We start from the raw sequence: 19,666 nt of genomic DNA on the forward strand, positions 1-19,666 counted from the left end.
TGTGTTCCTCTCCATCTGGGTTGAAGGCCTCGTCTTCTTAAGGCCCAGGCTCATGCCTTCTCTTCAGAGTCAGTATTGTTGAGATGCCTTGGGAATCTTAAGTCAGTTTTGGTAGAGGTGATGACCAGTTCTGAGCATTCTGTGTAACTGATGACAACTGCTGGTCAAGCCACTGCCCAGTGGCTTCAAGGAGCTCACTGCTTGTCTCCATGGTGGCCAATGAGGATGCCTGGAGGGGCCCTGGCAGTGTTACTGACTCATAGTTTCCTTCGTGTTGACTAGTAGCTTTTGTTTCTATTTTTGTTCTTCATGGCACAACACTTTTCAAAGTGCATCTTTAAGAGGGTAATACTGGGTCATTTCAAAAATTTTAATCTTTTTGGGGCCGCCATTTTTCTCCCTGCCAATTGGCTTTGTCCCATTGGTGGAACTTCCCTTTCTTTTTAATTGTGGAATTCGCTGCTGTGGACTTCCTCTTGGATACAGCCTTGTGGAATATCTCGTGGATTGGGAGTGTCAGCTGCTCCTCTGCTAAGACATCTCCCAGGGGCAGGAAGCTTCCTTTTTTGGGTCTTTTGACTGTGGGGTTTCCATCTGGATTTCACCACTGACATCAGCATTTTGAGCTTAATGCCCATCTTCTCTGGTTCTTTAGCCGCCATCTTACAAGATAGGAATGCTCTTAAAACAGCTGTTTTCTAGAATTCCAGTTGCCTCAGCACATTGATACCTGGCTATAATGACATTTTTACACCTTTCTTTAGTAGCTCTGTTGGGTATCGCTGATGGAATCTTGTAATTGTTTCCTTGTCTGCATTCTCTTCTCAAGTACGTTGGTAATTTGGAGTAAAATGCTTGCTAAGGGCACAGTTTTCTCATAAATATCCAAACTCAGCATAGGAACTAAGATACGATTATAGATCCACCATGCCTTATCTACAATTTCGAAATACCCAGAGTTCTGAATAACCTCAAGTTCTTTTGTTACTATTTGGCAGCAAAACTTGACGTGAACTCTGTAGCAAAACCTGACCTGAATCTCATCTTCATTCCATTTAGAGTGACTTTTCATACATTTTGCCTCAAAATTGTGAATGCATTTGATTACAGGGTGATATCCCAAGCCCTACCTGAGGGTGTTACATAATCCAAAGTATACACACCATTTTTTCTTTCTAAAATCTCAGCGTCTCTAAGTCTGGAAGTACATTCTGTCACAAGAGGACTGTAGGTCTTTATGGGCATCATGAAGTTCTGGAATCCCACTGTTACCTATTGACCCCTTACAGATCACCAAACCTTTGAAATTCAGGGAAAGCATACAAATCATCCTGAACTCCCTGGCAGTTAACCATTCATTTGTAATGCAAATGCAGTGTAATTGAAGATACATTTAAAAATCAATGAATAAAAGAAATCGGATTTGGTGTCCTATGTATTTCTCAAAGCTATCTCTTCTCTCCATTCTTGCTTCTTGCTTCTCCCCAGTGAGTTCTGGCCGCCATCTTCTTTTGTCTGCATTACTGCAGTAACCTCCTAAGTGTTCTCCCTGCCATCTGTCTTGCCCTTCCTCCAGGTCTTCTACACACTGCAGCCAAGTCATCCGCTGTTAAAACCCTGTAAGACTCCCTGCTGCCCTCTGGATGAAATCCAGACTCTTCCATGTGGTTTACAAGGCCTTTTTCATATATACTGCCAGGCTTGTTGCTTACCTTTTCTCTCCTTTGATTTTAATTAATTAACTTTTATATTTTAAGAGATTGTGAGAGCTGGGGGCAGGAGGAGGGACAGAGAAGGAGGAAGAGAATATATTTTAGTTTTTAAAGATTTATTTATTTATTTTGCTGGGGGTGGGGCTGGGGGAGAAGGAGAGGAGAGAGAAAGACTCAAGCACACTCTCCCTGGGCACAGAGCCCATTGTGGGCCTTGATCTCACACCCCGAGCTCATGACCTGAGCCAAAATCAAGATTTGGATGCCTAACTGACTGAGCCATGCAGGCAGCCCAGGGAGGAGAAAATCTTAAGCAGCTCAATGCTCAGTGTGGAACCTGTGGAGCCTGATACTGGGCTTGATATCCCAACCCTGAGATCACGATGTGAATCCAAGAGCCAGATACTTAACTGACTGAGCCACGTTGGCGCCCCTCTCTTTGCACTTTACATTCATCTTGAACTTCCTTTGGTCCTTTGAACTGGCCTCTGACCTTTCTCCATGCCATTCCCTCTTTCCCTATTTCCCGGGCTAACTCCTTTTTCTCCTTCTGAGCTTGGACTCGATGTCACTTCTTCCAGAAACTCTTCCTGACCCCTCTACTTGTGGGAGGGATGCCCTTCTGGCTGTGGACTCGTAGCACTCTGTACCTCCTCTTCATGGGTGGGTGTTGGGCTCCCCCACCAGGCTACTCCCTCCATGAAGGGAGGGATTATGTTTCCCTTGCTTCCAGAAGGCTTCTCCAAGTAAATGCTTAAGAAGCATTTATTGGAAGAACGTATGATTAATTTCACAGAAATTGATTTACATACAGATTAACTTATTGTGTTATGGAAATGACACATTAAGAGTGTAAATTTTATTCTCTAAAGTATGTAATTCAAGTTAGATCCAGTGGGATTTTCAAAATTGGGAGTGCAATGCAAGGAAATTGAACTTGGATCCCTTTGAAATTTGATGGTTAAAAATTTCCTATTTGTCATTATATACCAATGAAACCATCTTGCCAATTTCTGGTATATAGAAAATTGTTAAAAAAAAAAAAGAAAATTGTTATGAAATCCATTGTATTGTTAATGTCTGATTCCATATAACAAGGCTAGTTCTGTATTCTGGCAGGCAGCCCATAGAAACAGCGCTTTGTTGATCTGGTTCATGATGAAATCTGTTCAGTTCCATATAACAGATGCCTTCACCAGTGTCCTTCCAGGAAGGAGCCGATCTTTACAAAGAAAACATTGTTTTGTAACTCATTATATGTAGTATTGTTGCATCTAAATGCTTTGTGAGATTCTTAAAGGTTGCTGGCTTTATACTGATGTTTTTCATGCTGTGGGTCTTTTTTTTTTTTTTTTTTTTTGCTTTTTTAAAAAAAATTAACATATAATGTATTATTTGCCCCAGTACAGGTCTGTGTATTGTCAGGCTTACACACTTCACAGCACTCACCATAGCATATACCCTCCACAGTGTCCATAACGCAACCACCCTCTCCATTCCCACCTCCCCCCAGCAACCCTCAATTTGTTTTGTGAGATTAAGAGTCTCTTATGGTTTGTCTCCCTCCCAATCCCATCTTATTTCATTTTTTTTTTTTACTTTCCTCCCCCCCAAACCCCCCACTTTGCCTCTCAAATTCCTCATCTCAGGGAGATCATATGATAATTTTCTTTCTCTGATTGACTTATTTTGCTCTCATGCTGTGGGTCTTTTCAGGCTGCCCTTGCTCTGAGCCTATAACTGACCTATGAATCTTCTTTCCTTCCAGTGGCCTTATATTAGCTTCTCTCTGTTCATTCCAAATTTTTCTTCCTCAGTTGCACATAGGATGTATTAATTAAGGTATAGGCTAAGCTACTATTGCAAAAAGAACAAAAACCCAGCCCAGACCGACGGAGCAGTTCTGTTGTATGTGATAATTCAGGGACCCAGGTTCCTTCTATCTTATGGCTCCTTATCCCTTAAGATGTTGTCCCCTTGACATGGTTAGAGCTGGGCATTTGATATTCTTGTTTCCCCTGGCTGGCAGGAGAAAGGGGTGGAGAGCACAACAAGAAAACTCCTTTTACATAGCATGGTATGGGGCGCCTGGGTGGCTCAGTGGGTTAAGCCGCTGCCTTCGGCTCAGGTCATGATCTCAGGGTCCTGGGATCGAGGCCCGCATCGGGCTCTCTGCTCAGCAGGGAGCCTGCTTCCCTCTCTCTCTCTCTGCCTGCCTCTCCATCTACTTGTGATTTCTCTCTGTCAAATAAATAAATTAAAAAAAAAAAAAATCTTTACATAGCATGGTATGGAATTGGGACACATTATTTCCTCTCCTATTTTGTGGACCAGAACTTCATCACATGCCCTCATTTCTGTGCCAGCTAGCTGCATGGCCAAGGGAATCCATGGAAGAGTGGACTTGGGGGGCAAGTTATAGTCTGTTTTGCAGGTAATAAAAGATAGATCTGGGTTTTGAAGCCAGGCCCCCTAGATCCATCTCCTGTACAGGATCCATCTCTTGTACCCATTACATGACACTGTTACACCCCAGAGCACTGCCAGTCTGACCCTGGCCGTGAGGTCCTACTTGGCATCAGTTCTTTATATTTCCTGTCTCGCTTTCCACCAAAGGTTGCGCAGTCACGTGTGGGGTATCTCCTTCCGGTGAGGAACAATCTGGAGGTTAGTGCTTTCTAGGCAGTGACCTCGTGGCCTGCATAAACAGCAGCCCGTGCTGTGACTGGGAGCCTGGAGAGAGTTAACAAATAGAACCTCATTGTTTATTTTAGTGAAATGTGGCAGCTTATGATAGTTTTGACAGTGAGACATGTGCTGTTTTGATCTCTTGGATAAGATTATCCAGTTTTCAGGCACGTCTCAAAACTCACCAGCATATTCACATGTTGTTGCTGGGGAAGCCAGGGTTTGGGAGCTGGCTGCCCGTCGGAAGGAAGCTGTTGCTAGAATATAGGTTCTTGTTTTATTACTGTTCCTTGGTTGGTCTCTCTGGAGTCATCGGCCTTTTTGGTTTCAATGTTCTCATTAGCGAAGTGAGATATTGATGCCTCTGATTGACCCCAGGTCATTTGCCCAGTGTGTTATTGCCCTGGCGGGGGTGTGGGTGGTTTTTTGCATCTTCAAAACGGTTGTTTTTCTGTGTCCTGCTCTTTGGAGGCATATTTCAAGTGAATGTGTTTAGAGTTTTAAGAGTCACAATTCCATAGTATGTTCTTATAATTGTCTGTATTTCTTTGGTGTTGGTTGTGATCTCTCCTCTTTCATTCATGATTTTATTTATTTGGGTCCTTTCTCTTTTCTTTTTGATAAGTCTGGCCAGGGGTTTATCAATCTTATTAATTCTTTCAAAGAATGAGCTCCTAGTTTCATTGAGGGTTGCTGGGGAAAGGGGGGTTGAGAGAAGGGGGGTGGGGTTATGGACATTGGGGAGGGTATGTTCTATGGTGAGTGCTGTGAAGTGTGTAAACCTGGCGATTCACAGACCTGTACCCCTGGGGATAAAAATATATGTCTATAAAAAAAAAATCGCAAAAAAAAAAAAAAAGTCACAATTCCATTCCATTGTTCCAGTTCGTTTGGTTCCACGATCACAGTTTCTGGTTTAGTAAGTCTAGGATGGGGCCCAAGATTTTGCAACCAGGTCCCAGCTGCTGGTGCTGGTCTGGGGAACCCCACATAGAAAACACTGGTCCTGTGGCTATAGCTACAGCTCATTTCTGGGTACTGCTTCTTCCTTTCGTTCCGTCCGCAGTAGTGAAGATCCTGAGATCCTGTTTCTTGCCCATGACTCTTTGAGGTCAAGGAGTGGTACCTATTCCCCTGCTGTTAACTGGCACGGGGATTCTTCACCACTGCCGGATGCTTCATTAACCCTGTTCTCAGTTGCCTGGTTTGAGTGTGCTATCTGTGTCTCGCCAAGGCTCTGGATGATTCCACACTCAATGAGGATCTTTTGAATAGACGAATGAGTCAGGCTGGGATTTGTATTTTCTGAAACAAAGGGTCTTCTCTCCTTTTCTCTTGGTGACCTTGTCCTTCAAGAGGAATAATTTAGGGCCTCTGTCAGGGATCACTCCGCTTCGAGGATCCCTTCCTTCCTTTCCAATGCCAAAGATCAGGAACAGTGGTGCAGGGCAGTGAATGATGCCAATAGCATTGTTACATTTCCATGGTACTTTCAGGCATGCTGATTGTAGTGCAAGCATTTCAAGGGCACGCTGCTAGAGGGGTGGCCAGCACAGCGGGTCTCTAATGACACCCCATGCAGATTGGAGTAGAGTACAAGAACTATTAACTACTCATCCCCTCCCTGCATATGGATATGTGTGCATGCAAGTCTGTATGGATGTGCATGTGGTACACACACACACACACACACACACACAGAGTTTTGTCCTTTGTTTTGAATGCCACACAACTGATGGGCACTGGCATCCCTGTTCTTGGGGGCGTAGTGTGATCACCCGCAGAGAAGCTGCCGCTCCTTCCAAAACCGAACCCATGTAAGATTTGCCCTTTAATTAGCATCTGCAGCTGTGCCATTAGCAGGGTTTGTCTCTATTGGCCTGAATGCCTTTGCTTTAAAAGAGCAAGTCCGTTATAGCTCCAAGCCAGCCTTGTCTGTCAGCTGCTGGGCCTTCTCCACCATCTGCAGGGTGATCACATTGTTTAGGACTGTTTCACTGTAGGGCTCTTTCCTCCTCCTGGCTCCCCGGCCTTTGATTACTGTGCCTCGGTGATTGCCGTTCGGGTGACCTGCAGCTGCTCGATGTGGGCAGGGACCCCGCGCATCCTTCTGTGCGGGATGGTTGCCTCTATGCTAATGGGCCAATGGACCAGTTTCTTTCCGGCCCTTTGTTGCCGGTGATCCTGGCGAGGTAGGCACGTCCTGTCATGTCCAGGTAGTCACTGAAGAAAACCGCAAGCATCAGGAGTGTTGGCTAGATTCAGGGCTCCTCTGCTGTAGAAACTTTTCATCTGGTGGATGGAATCCAGGAACAGCTTTGTCTCTACACCTTCATCAGCACTGTGCTAGTCGTTTCAGAATCACCTGGAGTGCTCCCTAAAAATGCACATTTCTGCACCTCACGCAGGGTCCCTGGGATTTTTAACAGGCTCCCTGAATGGTTGGGATGGGAGTGAGACACACTTTACCCTTTCAGTCTGTTTCATGTTTACTCTTGTTGATGCCACTAGAATTCCAGCCCCATGAAGGCCAGAGATTTGTTTGTTATAGTCTCTGCTGTTTTCCTAGTATCTAGAACAGTGCCTGACACATAGCAGGCACTCAATTTTTTTTTGCTGAATGTGTTTTATTTTATTTTAAGGATTTTATTTATTTAATAGAGAGAGACCCAGCGAAAGAGGGAACACAAGCAGGGGGAGTGGGAGAGGGAGAAGCAGGCTTCTTGCTGAGCGGGGAGCCCGATGTGGGGCTTGAACTCAGGACCCTGGGATCATAACCTGAGCTGAAGGCAGACACTTATTGACTGAGCAACCCAGGCCGCCCCAGATGAATATGTTTATTTTTTAAAAAGTAGTTCCTTAGGTAATTCAGTTGGGCAGGCAGGTTTGATAAGCCCTGTCCTCAAGGATTTACCAGGTTCATTAGGTAAGAAGCCACATTTTTGGGGGACAGTGCCTTACCAGGCAACTCTGAGTGGTTAAAGTCTGGGACGGAGTCATGCTTTTGGACAAAACCAGGTCCTGTGAATGAATTGTCTGGCATAGCCTGGGTGGTGACTTGGGCCCTAAATTGTTTATAGTGTTCTGCTGACCCTGGTATTTTATTCATAGCAAGTCATCGAATGGAGACTTGAAGACTTAGTTTTTGACCTTTGATGATGTTTTTGGAACCTCTTGACTTGGTGCCATTTTCTGAAACTGTCCAAGTCGTGTTCTTCACTGTATGTCTAAGCTCAACAGCAAGATGATGGTGTCATCTTGGGTTGGCCACACACAAGCCATATTCCCCATGGGCTCCGTTCATAACAGAATGGGCAACTCTACCCTAGTAGGATGGTTTTAGAGTAGAAGTGAACATCGTGGGACAGCCAAATTTGCTCAGTAAATTTCCAGATTAAGTTCTCAAATGGTGGGCGCTTGGAATTTTTAGTATGGTAATGTGGAATCGTGTCGGTGGGTCAAGTTTGATTAGTCTTTGATAAGGACCCAGTCTATTTAGAGGTTTGTCATTTCGTGTCTATTTTGTCCCATGTTGTGGAGCCTGCTGCCTAGCAGCTGTTGTAATTTTTGTCGCTTGTCTTCTCAATCAACCCTGGTTTTGAAGAAATGAAAAGTTGTTTGACTCAGAAAAGACTAATCTACTTTTGGCGGGGGTTTTTAGCTCAGGAAATTGGACCTTCTGAATAGGAGCAAAGAATACGTATCTTTTGCCTTTTAAGAGATGGTTCTTCTTTTCTGAACTATTTTACTGGTCACTTCAAAATAGAATCTTCAGGAATAGTTGTGAAGTATTAAATAGTGGTCAGTTTGTGAGCTCTTAAATGTTGCCAGTGGTGCTATCTGTTTGACTTCGTCATCCTCAGACTTACAAGGCATTTCTTATTCACACATCTTTAATAGAGTCAGGTTAGAACATTTATAACTGTGATGTGTCGTCATAAATATGCATTGTTCTTATTTTAAGATGTTTCCATTCTAAAAGCACGAGTACTTCTGTTGTTATTGGTGAATTTTTTTTTTTTTTATATTTAAGACCTTTTTGATGGCAATATATATTTAAAACAGACGTAAAAATTGGCATTCACCCACATATCCAGGTCCTATAAAGAACCAGGTTGGGATGAGTGGGTGAGCTTTAAGGCAGCCAGGTGGCTCCTGCGGGCTCTTCTAGGGCTGGGACTGGTAGCTTTCAATCTGCTGTGAATTTTGGGAGAAATAAAGTCTGCATTTTAGCAGCTACCCCTTCTAAGTGTGTCTCTTCTTGTGGGTTCATAAAAATTTTTCCTGCAATTGCAGTGGAAATGGAACCTTACTCTTCAAATTGTCCAGTATCTGGTTGACTCTCCGCTCCTTGCAGGATGTCATGTGAATGGGGGAGACTCCCAGATGATACAGAGCCCTTCGGGAGGACATGTGGGTCCCTGGCTCCCCCAAGGGTCTCTGATGTGGGGTTCACTTGGTGCTGGGCAGAATCTTTACTGGGCCAGCCTGCGGCCTCTGAGGATATGTGCAGATGCTCAGTGTCTCACTTGACTGGAGCTTTCTTCTAATTCTGGACCAAAAGCAAACAGGAGTTTGGAGGAGGATGGAGAGAATTCACATCCCAAAATTGGCTTCTGGAATGCAGTAGTTGGAGAGATTTAGTATTTTTTTTTTTTTAAGATGTTTATTTGGATCTTGCCACTTTCCAGAAAGGATTTGAGACAACTTAAAACAAAAGATATTTATAGCATCGCTCACAAAATGGGAAATCAGAGCAAAGGACAGGAAGAGAATTGAGTAAGGGTTGACATGACTGCAAAGATGATCGAAACGTGTCCCAGCTTCTCCTAGCCAGAGAGGGAAGGATTACATAGCCAAGGGTGAGAAAGGAAGGTTCTTGACCAGCAGTAGAGGAACTCCTTGGTGCCAGGCACAGTATTGTGAGACAATTAGTCCCATCCCATTCTATAGCCGGTGACACTGAAGGGCAGAGAGCTGAAGTCACCAGGCTGTGGTTTGAAGCCTCCTGGGCAAATTGGCCTCAACGCCGTCTGTTGACTCAGAATATCATACTCAGTTATCATCAGAAGGAGGAAGGATTTCAGTTCCTTGGAGTGGAAGAAATTTTTTGCTAATCGGACATTTTCCTTGAGGCTGTACTTTATATTCTTTTTTCCTAAGATTTTATTTATTTATTAGAGTGAGCGTTGGACGTGGGGGTGGGGGGAGCAGAGGGAGAGGCGCAAGTAGACCCCTTCACTGAGCGCAGAGCCGGAAGGCAGGGTTCATTCTCACGACCCTGAGATCATGACCTGAGCTGAAATCAAGAGCCGGAAACTCAATGGACTGAGCCACCCAGGCGTCCCTATATTCTTTTTCCGGACTTTATCCCTATGTATGTATTTAACAAACGTAATTTTTTTTTGTCACGAAAAGGAGGTTGTACTTTATCCCGTATAGGATGTCGCTTTTTATTATCGTGGGCAGCTTTCCACAGATGTATGAATAGATTGATTCTGTTCATTTTTGATATCTACAACGTCTCCCATTATTAAGATATACCATATTTCAGCAGTTTCTTAATGATGGATGTTTGGGTGATTCACAGGCTTTTCTTCCCCTGTGTTAAAAACAGTGCTACAGTGAATCTATGTATCTATCGATCTACAAACTACTATAAGTTCCTGTAAAACAAATTGTCAGAAGTGGAATTATGATGTCAGAGAGTATGCTCACATTTAAATTTTTAATAGAAATGGTCAGATGACTGTTGCAGGAAAAGATTGTATCATGTTTATTGCTTGCCTTCTCTAGTCTGCTGGGTGCTGAGAGAAATGCAAAAAGGATACTGGAGGGTTTGTTGCCCTCTAGCAATTTCCATCTACACTGTGTACCTGATCCTAGGGAACGTCTGGGGTGTCGACTTGGGTGGGTGGGTGAGTGGGTGGATTTAATTCAACTTTTCAAGCTTGCCTTGCAAACATTGTGCATGGTGTCTGGGATTAGTCTTTCATTATATTGATTCTCTTGGGTATCAGATGTAATTTCCTTAGGGCAGGGACCTCACCCTACAAGGCTTACAGTATGTCTCCCACATCTTGGTAGCTTTGTGGAGACATTGTAATTATAATGCGTCAAGCAGCATTTGAGGCTCTAATTGAGATGTTCCTTTTTGGGGGGTGTATGAAGAATTAATAACTTTGGCATTCTCTACAGGTCATGGAATATCAGCCTGGAGGCGACTTGCTGTCACTTTTGAATAGATATGAGGACCAATTAGATGAAAATATGATTCAGTTTTACCTAGCCGAACTGATTTTGGCTGTTCACAGCGTTCATCAGATGGGATATGTACATCGGTAAGTGAGACTCTCTGGTAAGTGTACTGAGAATTTATCCGTATCACCTAAGAATTCCCACAATGGAGTGAATAGATGAATAAATTCAGCTTCAAAATGATGCTCCATCCAAATTTTAACCCGTCTTAACTGCAACTGGCTGAAAGTATATTTTCCAGAGAGGCAGACATTTCAGCTTTACCCATTCAACAGTGAAATAGATCTCGAATTATAACGTTTTCAAGTTTGCTAATAAGATCTGTGAATGTAGCTGATAAGACTGAGAACTCTTGCATGGGTTCCTTGAGTTATATGGTGGAAAAAACGAATTCGATTTGCAGAAGGAACCTGCACACTGAGGAATGGAAGACCATGCAGTAGTACTTCTGACCTCACTCATTAGTAATTTACAAAGGTGTTCCGTCAAATCCTTAGTCAAAAAGTGTCTCTTCACATCCTCATTCATATGGTGTTTTATGTACACCCGAGAATGCTTCCTATCCCTCCCTCCATCCTTTTTGCTTTCCTTCTCCTTCCCTTTCTCTTCCTCCTTCTCCTCCTCCTTTTTCTTACTTAAATTTTTTTTTGCAGAATATTTGCTTATTATTTATATCTATAAATAGGGAGGTCTATATAGCAGAATCTAGACACTGAGATGGTTGGCTGAATCAATATCCGAGGTTAGCAGTTGCTTGCTAATTTGCATGGAGAAGACAACACTAATTTGTGGCCCTGATTTTCTTAGAGACATCAAACCCGAGAATATTCTCATTGACCGAACAGGACACATCAAGCTTGTGGATTTCGGATCAGCGGCTAAAATGAACTCAAATAAGATGGTAACAAAATGGACTAAGATAGCTTAATAGAGATTGTGCTACAAAGGGTTCTGTGGTCCTCATAAGTTTGGAAAATATGGGATAACATTGAGTGATGTTTTGGAATCTTCAGCTGCGAGTGTATGACATGATTTCTCCAGGGGTGGAAGTGGGATGGGGGCATAGAGCTATTTCCCAGACTTGCTTGACCTTGGCACCCTATCTGTTAATACCCTACAAAACATTTTTAGGAGCATCCTTATGGTTTGGTTAAAGCATAAAGGGAAAAATGCTCACTTTTGTTTTTCTTTTCATTTTCCTTATTACAGATTGTCTTCTGTAATCTTATTTATTTCACATCTCTATTTTCTATTCAGCAAAGTTGAAAGAAATCACTGGCACATTTGAACCAAATATCCTTAAGCATTAAGAACTAACCGCTCAAAATGTCATTCTGAAGTCCTGGATCTCTGGTAAAAATTAAGCTGTATTTCCCATGCTAAATAAGAAGGCAAGAGGGTACCTTCTGAGATCAAGAGCAAGAATACTTGAGGGAAAAGATGACAAAGTAAAAAAAAAAAAAAAAGTACATAGATTTAAAAACAAACCCTAATGAAATTGGTACATACTGAAGTGAACTGTCATGTCATTTGTTCAAAACACTGGTAGGTCTAATAGAAAAATCAACTTAGATCTTAAAACTTATTTTTCAACTGACCCATTTGGTCAAATTTTTAGGAACATGGCTTTTCATTCTTTCTCAGTAAAATACTGATTCTAGTTAAAATGCACAAATTAAGTGGTTAGGGAGGTTACTCTGTAAAATGCCCCTCTTCCCAACCTCTGAAAATTCAGTACTTATAAAGGGAAATATGTAAAATTGCTTTTTTTCCTCAAGTTCCTTGGAGGAAAGGTAGGTGTTATCAGGTTGATATTAGAAAAAAGTTTGGGGTTATGTTAACTCTTTGCACTCCAGGCTCTGGCTTCCCTGTTTGGCAGACTGGAGGCCTACTTGAGATACTTTTACTTGGTGTTCAGATCCTTGGAAAAACAGTCTCTCTAGGCACTGTTTCTCCTGCCACCCCATTATGTTCTTGTAATCGATTCCACTTGATCATTACAATGAGAATTAGATTATAGGATCAAAACATTTTATGTCTTAAAAAAGGGCAGTGCAGAAACAGGCATGAAAACTTGGTTGTTGAATCTAGTGGAATAAAACACAGGAAAAAAGTTAAGTAATGGAAAGGGTTATCATCTAGGATTCAAAAACTAGTATATTGCGTGGGTGACCTTGATAAACTCATGCATCTAGAAATAAACTGAAGCATGGATACATGGTCTAATAATTGAAGCATAGATACATGGTCAGCTCTGGATGCCATTGACACTGACCACTGATGTTTTGCCCTGGATAGTTCTTTATTAGGGGGGCTATCCTGTGTATTATAGGATATTTAGCTACATTCCTGGCCTCTATCTACTAGATGCCAATAATACCCCCTCCTCCAGCTGTGAAAACCAGAAATGTCTCCAGGTATGGCAGAAGGTTCCATCGGAGACAAAATCATCCCTGGTTGAGAACCATCCCAAGTCGATTGAGAAACATCAGACAGCTTATTAATGAGAGCCGGCTGTAGGTATTCACGATAAGAATACCTACTTGGAAAACTAGATTAAGATCCAAAGTCTCTGCTTATTAAAGGAGTAATGGAGTAAGTTCCATCCCTGCATCTAGAATCACTCACTCTCTTCTGAGCCCCAAGTGGAGAGAGTGGACTTTCATTCATTTCAGGTTTCTGTTTTTCAGTGCTTCAGACTATCCCTTTTCAGTTCTTCTAATTGGAACAACCTTCACTTCAGGCGCGGAGCCTTCCAGAGTCACTTGGGTTTATTTGCAGCTCATTGCTCAACCCCTGATTATTCTGGTGAAGGAGAAAAGCCACTCAGTCCTGCATCCTTGGGAGGTGTGCACCTCCTCTTCTCTTGGAGGAAGAATCGCCTCTCCAGAAATTTGTGCTTTTAGGGTCAAAATGTGACAAGCACATAGCAAGGAATTTTTAACATTGTTTTAAGTGAAAAGGCCTTTTGATTAATCTACAGTCTAGATGAAATCAAGTATGAATATAGAATTATACTTTTTTAAAAATATTTTTTAACTAAATTATTTATTTTTAATAAACATATAATATATTTTTATCCCCAGGGGTATGGGTCTGTGAATCGCCAGGTTTACACACTTCACAGCACTCACTCTCTCCAGTGTCCATAACTCCACACCCTATCCCAACCCGCCTCCCCCTAGCAGCCCTTAGTTTGTTTTGTGAGATTAAGAGTCACTTATGGTTTGTCTCCCTCCCAATCCCATCTTGTTTCATTTATTTTTTGATCAATGGAAGTGGGTTAAACTTTTTTAAAGATTTTATTTGAGAGAGAGTGTGTCCAGGGGAAGAAGAGAGGGGGAGAGAGAAGGAAGGGGAAAGAATCTCAGGCAGACTCTGCAGTGAGCACAGAGCCCGTTGCCCCTTGTGGGGCTCAGTATCACCACCTTGAGATCATGACCTCAGCCAAAACCAAGACTCAGACGTTCAACTGGCTGAGTCACCCAGGCATCCCAACATGTGTCACACACTTTCTCTCTTTTTTTTAATTAAAAGATTTTATTTTATTTATTTATCAGAGCGAGAGAGTAGGTAGAGCAGCAGGCAGAGGTAAAGGGAGAAGCAGGTTCCCCGCTGAGCAGAGAGCCTGATGTGGGACTCGATTCCAGGACCCCAGGGATCATGACCTGAATGGAAGGCAGACGTTTAACTGACTGAGCCACCCAGGTGTCCCCCAACATGTGTCTCTTTTAAGTAGAATGTTTTATAAGCCTAAAGGAGTTCTAAATGTTTTTTTTTTGTACTCAAAATATATGAAATATAATCTACGTTTACTGAAACTCATGTATGTTACTCATCCAAAATCAATCTTTTCCCTACTACTCTCAAACATTATCTATGAATTTAGCCATTTGGGACTTTGGGATTATTGGGTTTTCCATTTTCCACTGTCATTATTTCAGGCTTCTTAGCATGTTGCTTTGAAGCATTCTTAAAAACAGTGGGGAACTGTACTGCCCAGAGGTTTGGGTGTCTAGCTAAATCGTGCCATCCACTCACTCTGTGCCCTAAGGCTACCCATTTCACCTTAGTTGACTCTCAACGAGTGGCAAATAGCAAAATCTTCCAACCTGTCTCATTCAGCTGTCACACAAACCTTTGGAAGGAGATGGTCAATAAAGACCCATATAGCAATGGCCCCCCGCTGGCTCAGTAGGTAGAGCATGTGAGTCTTGATCTCAGGGTCATGGGTTCGAACCCTGTGCTGGGAGTAGAGATTACTTAAAAAATAGTAATTGAAAAAAGGGGGGGGCGCCTGGGTGGCTCAGTGGGTTAAAGCCTCTTCCTTTAGCTCAGGTCATGATCCCGGGGTCCTGGGATCGAGCCCTATATCGGGTTTTCTGCTCAGCAGGGAGCCTGCTTCCCCACCCCTCGCCACCACCCTCTGCCTGCTTCTCTGCCTACTAGTGATCTCTGTCAAGTAAATAAATAAAAATCTTAAAAGAAAAAGAAAGAGCCATATAGCATGTTAAGTGTTAATCAGCCTCCTTGGGCAGTTGAAAATCCATAGGAGATAGTCTTTTTTGACATTTACTAGAAGTGAGAAGATTTAATCCTTTACCCTCAAGAGGAACAACATAATGAGATACCATTCCCCTCCCCAACTCTCCATTCCACGCCCTGCTTCTGCAGGTGGATGTTTCTGCCCTGCGTAGCCACATGGGGAAAGTTAGGTTGAAATAGTTTCATGTGTAAGCATTTTATGGGAAGAGGATTAGGAGGAAACACAGACAGTAGATTTCTTACTTTCTTCTCATCTGCTTGTGAAAGAATCCGTTAATCCTTTTTTGTTTCTTTTCTTAACCTCTCTGTCTCCTGAAATAGGACTTCATCTTCTGTCTCCTAGTCATTTTCTTTTCTTTTCTTTTCTTTTTTAAAATTTTATTTTATCTGACAGACAGAGATCACAAGCAGGCAGAGAGGCAGACAGAGGAGGTAGGGGAATAAGGCTCCCCGCTGAGCAGAGAGCCGGACACGGGGCTCTATCCCACGACCCCGAGATCATGACCCCAGCCAAAGGCAGAAGCCTAAACCACTGAGCCACCCAGGTGCCCCTCCTAGTCATTTTCTTATTGCCTCCTGCTGAACTGGTGTATTTTCCTCCCTGTGGATACAGTGAAAATTAACTAAAGTTTAGTAAAAGTTGTCAGATGGTACCCTGTGCATGGCTCCATGTTTAATATCTTACCCAGACACACTGGCTGTGAATTGCCACCAGAGGAGAGCAAAAGCATCTTGCAAAATCCTTGTTAGGATGTGTGACATTAAGTGTTCAGTTGGTTGAAGGTGCATGGAGGTCAATAAACAATGGAAATTTAGCAGTCATTAAATTGTCATTAAAAACCTTTGTAGGGGCTCTGAGGTGGCTCAGTGGGTTAAGCCTCTGCCTTTGGCTCAGGTCATGATCTCAAGGTCCTGGGATCAAGCCCTGCATCGAGCTCTCTGCTCAGCGGGGAGCCTGCTTCCCGCTTTCTCTCTGTCTACTTGTGATCTCTCTCTCTGTCAAATAAATAAATATAATCTTAAAAAAAAAAAAAACCTTTGTAAATTGCTATTAAGCACCTAATGTACTTTATGCAGGAGATGTGCATGATGGAAGCTAGGGATATTTTCCCTTAAAATTTAGAAAATTACAAAGTAGCTAAACATAAATGTGTATAATCACATGCCTCACAGGAATTAGGGAGTTAACCTGACTCTCTTGGGTAAGTCTCATCATGAGTTTGAAAATGAGGCATTGATGACTTACACCCCATGCTGGGTCATGCTGATAAACACAGCCCAGTCGAGTTCCTTTCGACTCTGTGCACAGCAAACAGGGAGAATGGAGTATTCTCAATCTTGTTTTCATATTAAAAAAAATTATTGTCAGTATTGAGGGTTTTTACCAAAGCCCTGTAGTTTAATCCTAATCCCGTACTGAGCTCATTAACATTTAAACACATATTAAAAGATAGAAGTTGTGGGCTCCCCAGCATCAAGGCTTTCTCATGGCTTAAGCTGCTTTCAGTTTCTCCTGCTTAAGCTGCCCATAGACCAGATATTGTCTTTTTTCTCCCCATTTTTGTCTATCAGCACTGGCTTGTGGCTTTCTTATGCAGTGTGACCATCTAGGTTTTCCCAGTGTGTACTTGGCAGTGAAAAAAAATTTTTTTAAAGATTTAATTTTATTTTTAAAGTAATTTCTATACCCACTATGGGGTTCGAACTCACAACCCCTGAGATCAAGAGTTGCATGCTTCACTGAACCGGCCAGGGACCCCTCAGTGGAAATTCTGTTGCCCAAAGCAATGGATGACCGGTGTCAAGAATACCAGTATCACACTGCTGTCCAGATTTAGGGTTTGGAAAAGCCTATGGTGGGCTTGAGAGAAGGGGTGAAAAGAGAAAGAGTAGGAAGAATGAGTCTGTTTCCTACAACCGTGGGTCATTGGGGCAGAGGGATGGACAAGATTAAAGTTATAGGCTGGAAGAGCTTGAGTGTCCATCCCTAGAGAAGAGATATAAAACCCAGCCTTGAGGATGTGTGGCCATACCTATAAAATCTGTAACATCTCTCAGGGGCGCTCAACATCATTTAATGGGGAGAAGGTTCTTTTGTGCCCATGTAACTGCTCATGTGAGAGAAGCCTTTCAAAAGGCAGGATTATTGGACAACTGTAGGATTATTGGTTAACACAGATACGACTAACATCAGGCCCTTTCTGTTTGATGGGGAAGAAGTCAGAGAGGTGATTCTTAGCCTTTACATTTCATGGGTCAATAAGACTTCAAAACAATTTTCAAAGCTGAAAGGGTTGCTGGCTGACTGTTGTCTAGGAAGGGGCGGGGGGGTGGGTAGAAAACCTTTCATCAACATCATTTTGAGAAACAAAGGACATATAAACACTAAAACAGAAGGACAAATTCTTAGAAGAAAGGACAGTTCTTCAAATGGGTTATATTTAGCTTTAGGAAAAGACCTACTACATTGTCCTAGCCTTTCTTTGCCAAGGTCAGGTGCTCTGAGTGCCATTGGATTGGAGGGCTCTGGATTTCTGAGCCTTGGGAAGGGAACCATAGGACCAGGAGCTGGGGGTGAGGAAAATGAACTCATTAACATTGGACTTCTGGTGGAAGATATTTATCATGTCTTTTCCTGTGGGTGGCTCGAAGTAGGATTGTTGATTTCAGATATTTAAGCTTGAGATACAACGAGTTTGCAAATATTGTTTTGCCCCAGCTAGCTGCCAGGTTTTCAATAACGGCTAGATCTTATAGATTAATCTTTAGGATTTATTATCATTTTGCTGATTTCATAAGAGAAGCTCTGGGTAGCGTGTATCAGGAAAGACATCTTCTGTCCTAGTTATATACCGGACTCTTATTTGTGTAACCAAAGGGTGTATATCATCAACAACTCTTGCCCTTTTGCCTTTGGATTATATCATGTTCTTCTTTTTTTTTTAAATTTAATTAGTAAATCGTTTGCATTTCCTGACGGCATGCCACTTGACAGAAGGTTTAAGTGCCTGGGAGAATAGTAATCAGTGGCAAATCAGCCGGCAGCCTGAAATGTGGCTGTTTGGCAGTCTATTTGAGAATAATTGAAAGTTTGCTGTGTTCATTTTATTTATGGGTTTCCAGGTGAATGCCAAGCTCCCAATTGGGACTCCAGATTACATGGCCCCTGAAGTGTTGACTGTGCTGAATGGGGATGGGAAAGGCACCTACAGTCTCGACTGTGACTGGTGGTCGGTGGGTGTGATCGCCTACGAGATGGTTTACGGAAGGACCCCGTTCACTGAGGGGACCTCAGCCAGAACCTTCAATAACATCATGAATTTCCAGGTAAAGAGCCATTCGTAGATTCCAAGGTAATACGGAGAGCTGTCATTTAAAAATGTCTGAGTGAACTTTTGTAATATAAATCAGCAGTGCTGGATAATAACAATAGCAAATGCTTATAAAGCACTTCGTGTTAAAAGCTGCTCTAAACGCTTTAGAAATTATGTTTCATTGACTCCCAGGTGCCATTGTAAGCCTACGCCATTCTTTTAGGTACCGCTAAAAAAGAAAAACTCTTGCTAATTAATCTATCATATTTCATTGATTATAAAATGCATTTTGATTTCAGTGCTATTAAGGGAATAACTGAGTCTTGGACTTGAAATATAGCTCATTAACTTGGATAATCCTTAAATAATGTGAGAGGTAGATATTCTTTGCCTTTACAGATGAGGAGACCAAAGCCCAAAATGGTTAAGTAATTTGCCTAGAGTAGCAGGCAGTCTAGCTTCGAGGCCTTTCCTTGGATAGTCTGCTGTGCTCTTTCTCAGTACTCTTAGCTGTCAGCTACAGTGGTAAAATCAAATGGGGCTAGGAATTAGAATTACAGGATTATATATAAAGTAGCATAAAAACCATTTTCTAATAACTGTACGTTCCAATATGTTAAATCCATTTCTTAAGGATATGATAAATATGTATGTTTTAGTTTCAACTGAAAGGAGAAAAGAGAGACCTCACAAGGTTTTCTAACTCAATCTCCTCTTTCTGGAAAGCTTAATACATATTTTCATATGTATAATACATATTTCATATGCTTAATACATACATATATTACTTGTTATTCTTGAGTCTCCTCTGGAGTGGAAGTTTTCCCTTAGATGATTCTTGGGTCCAATTTATCTCCTTCATTTCAGTCTGCTCGTTCAGTAATGAGTGAATTACGCTAGGCCCGGTTAGGTCCTGGGTTTCCAGTGATGAGCAAGGAGAAGGCTCTGTCTGTCCTCTCTCCCTGTTATCACACAGAAATCACAGTGCACTGTGTTTGTGCAGAAGTAGATTACAGAGGGAATGGGGGGGGGGGCAGTGATCCGGTGGAAGAGGGTGCGGGATGGGGAGGGTGTTCTAGGCAGAGAGAACAGCATGATTTGTTCAGGCAGCTTTAAATAGCTCATCATTGTTGGACAGCAAAGAGCGAG

General features: G+C 42.4%; 1 protein-coding gene across 9 annotated transcripts in view; it reads left to right on the plus strand.

Annotated features, from left to right (window-relative positions):
* CIT (citron rho-interacting serine/threonine kinase) overlaps window positions 1-19,666 on the plus strand; it is a 167,913-nt gene that overhangs the window by 21,152 nt on the left and 127,095 nt on the right. For all 9 annotated transcript variants that reach the window (XM_059138701.1, XM_059138700.1, XM_059138703.1 and 6 more), the window contains exons 6-8: window positions 10,599-10,741; window positions 11,466-11,559; window positions 18,327-18,530. In XM_059138701.1, coding sequence (XP_058994684.1) covers window positions 10,599-10,741; window positions 11,466-11,559; window positions 18,327-18,530 — 441 coding nt within the window. The remainder of the gene's footprint in view (window positions 1-10,598; window positions 10,742-11,465; window positions 11,560-18,326; window positions 18,531-19,666) is intronic.

This window comes from Mustela lutreola, chromosome 11 (assembly GCF_030435805.1).
Source record: "Mustela lutreola isolate mMusLut2 chromosome 11, mMusLut2.pri, whole genome shotgun sequence".
NCBI lineage: Eukaryota > Metazoa > Chordata > Mammalia > Carnivora > Mustelidae > Mustela > Mustela lutreola.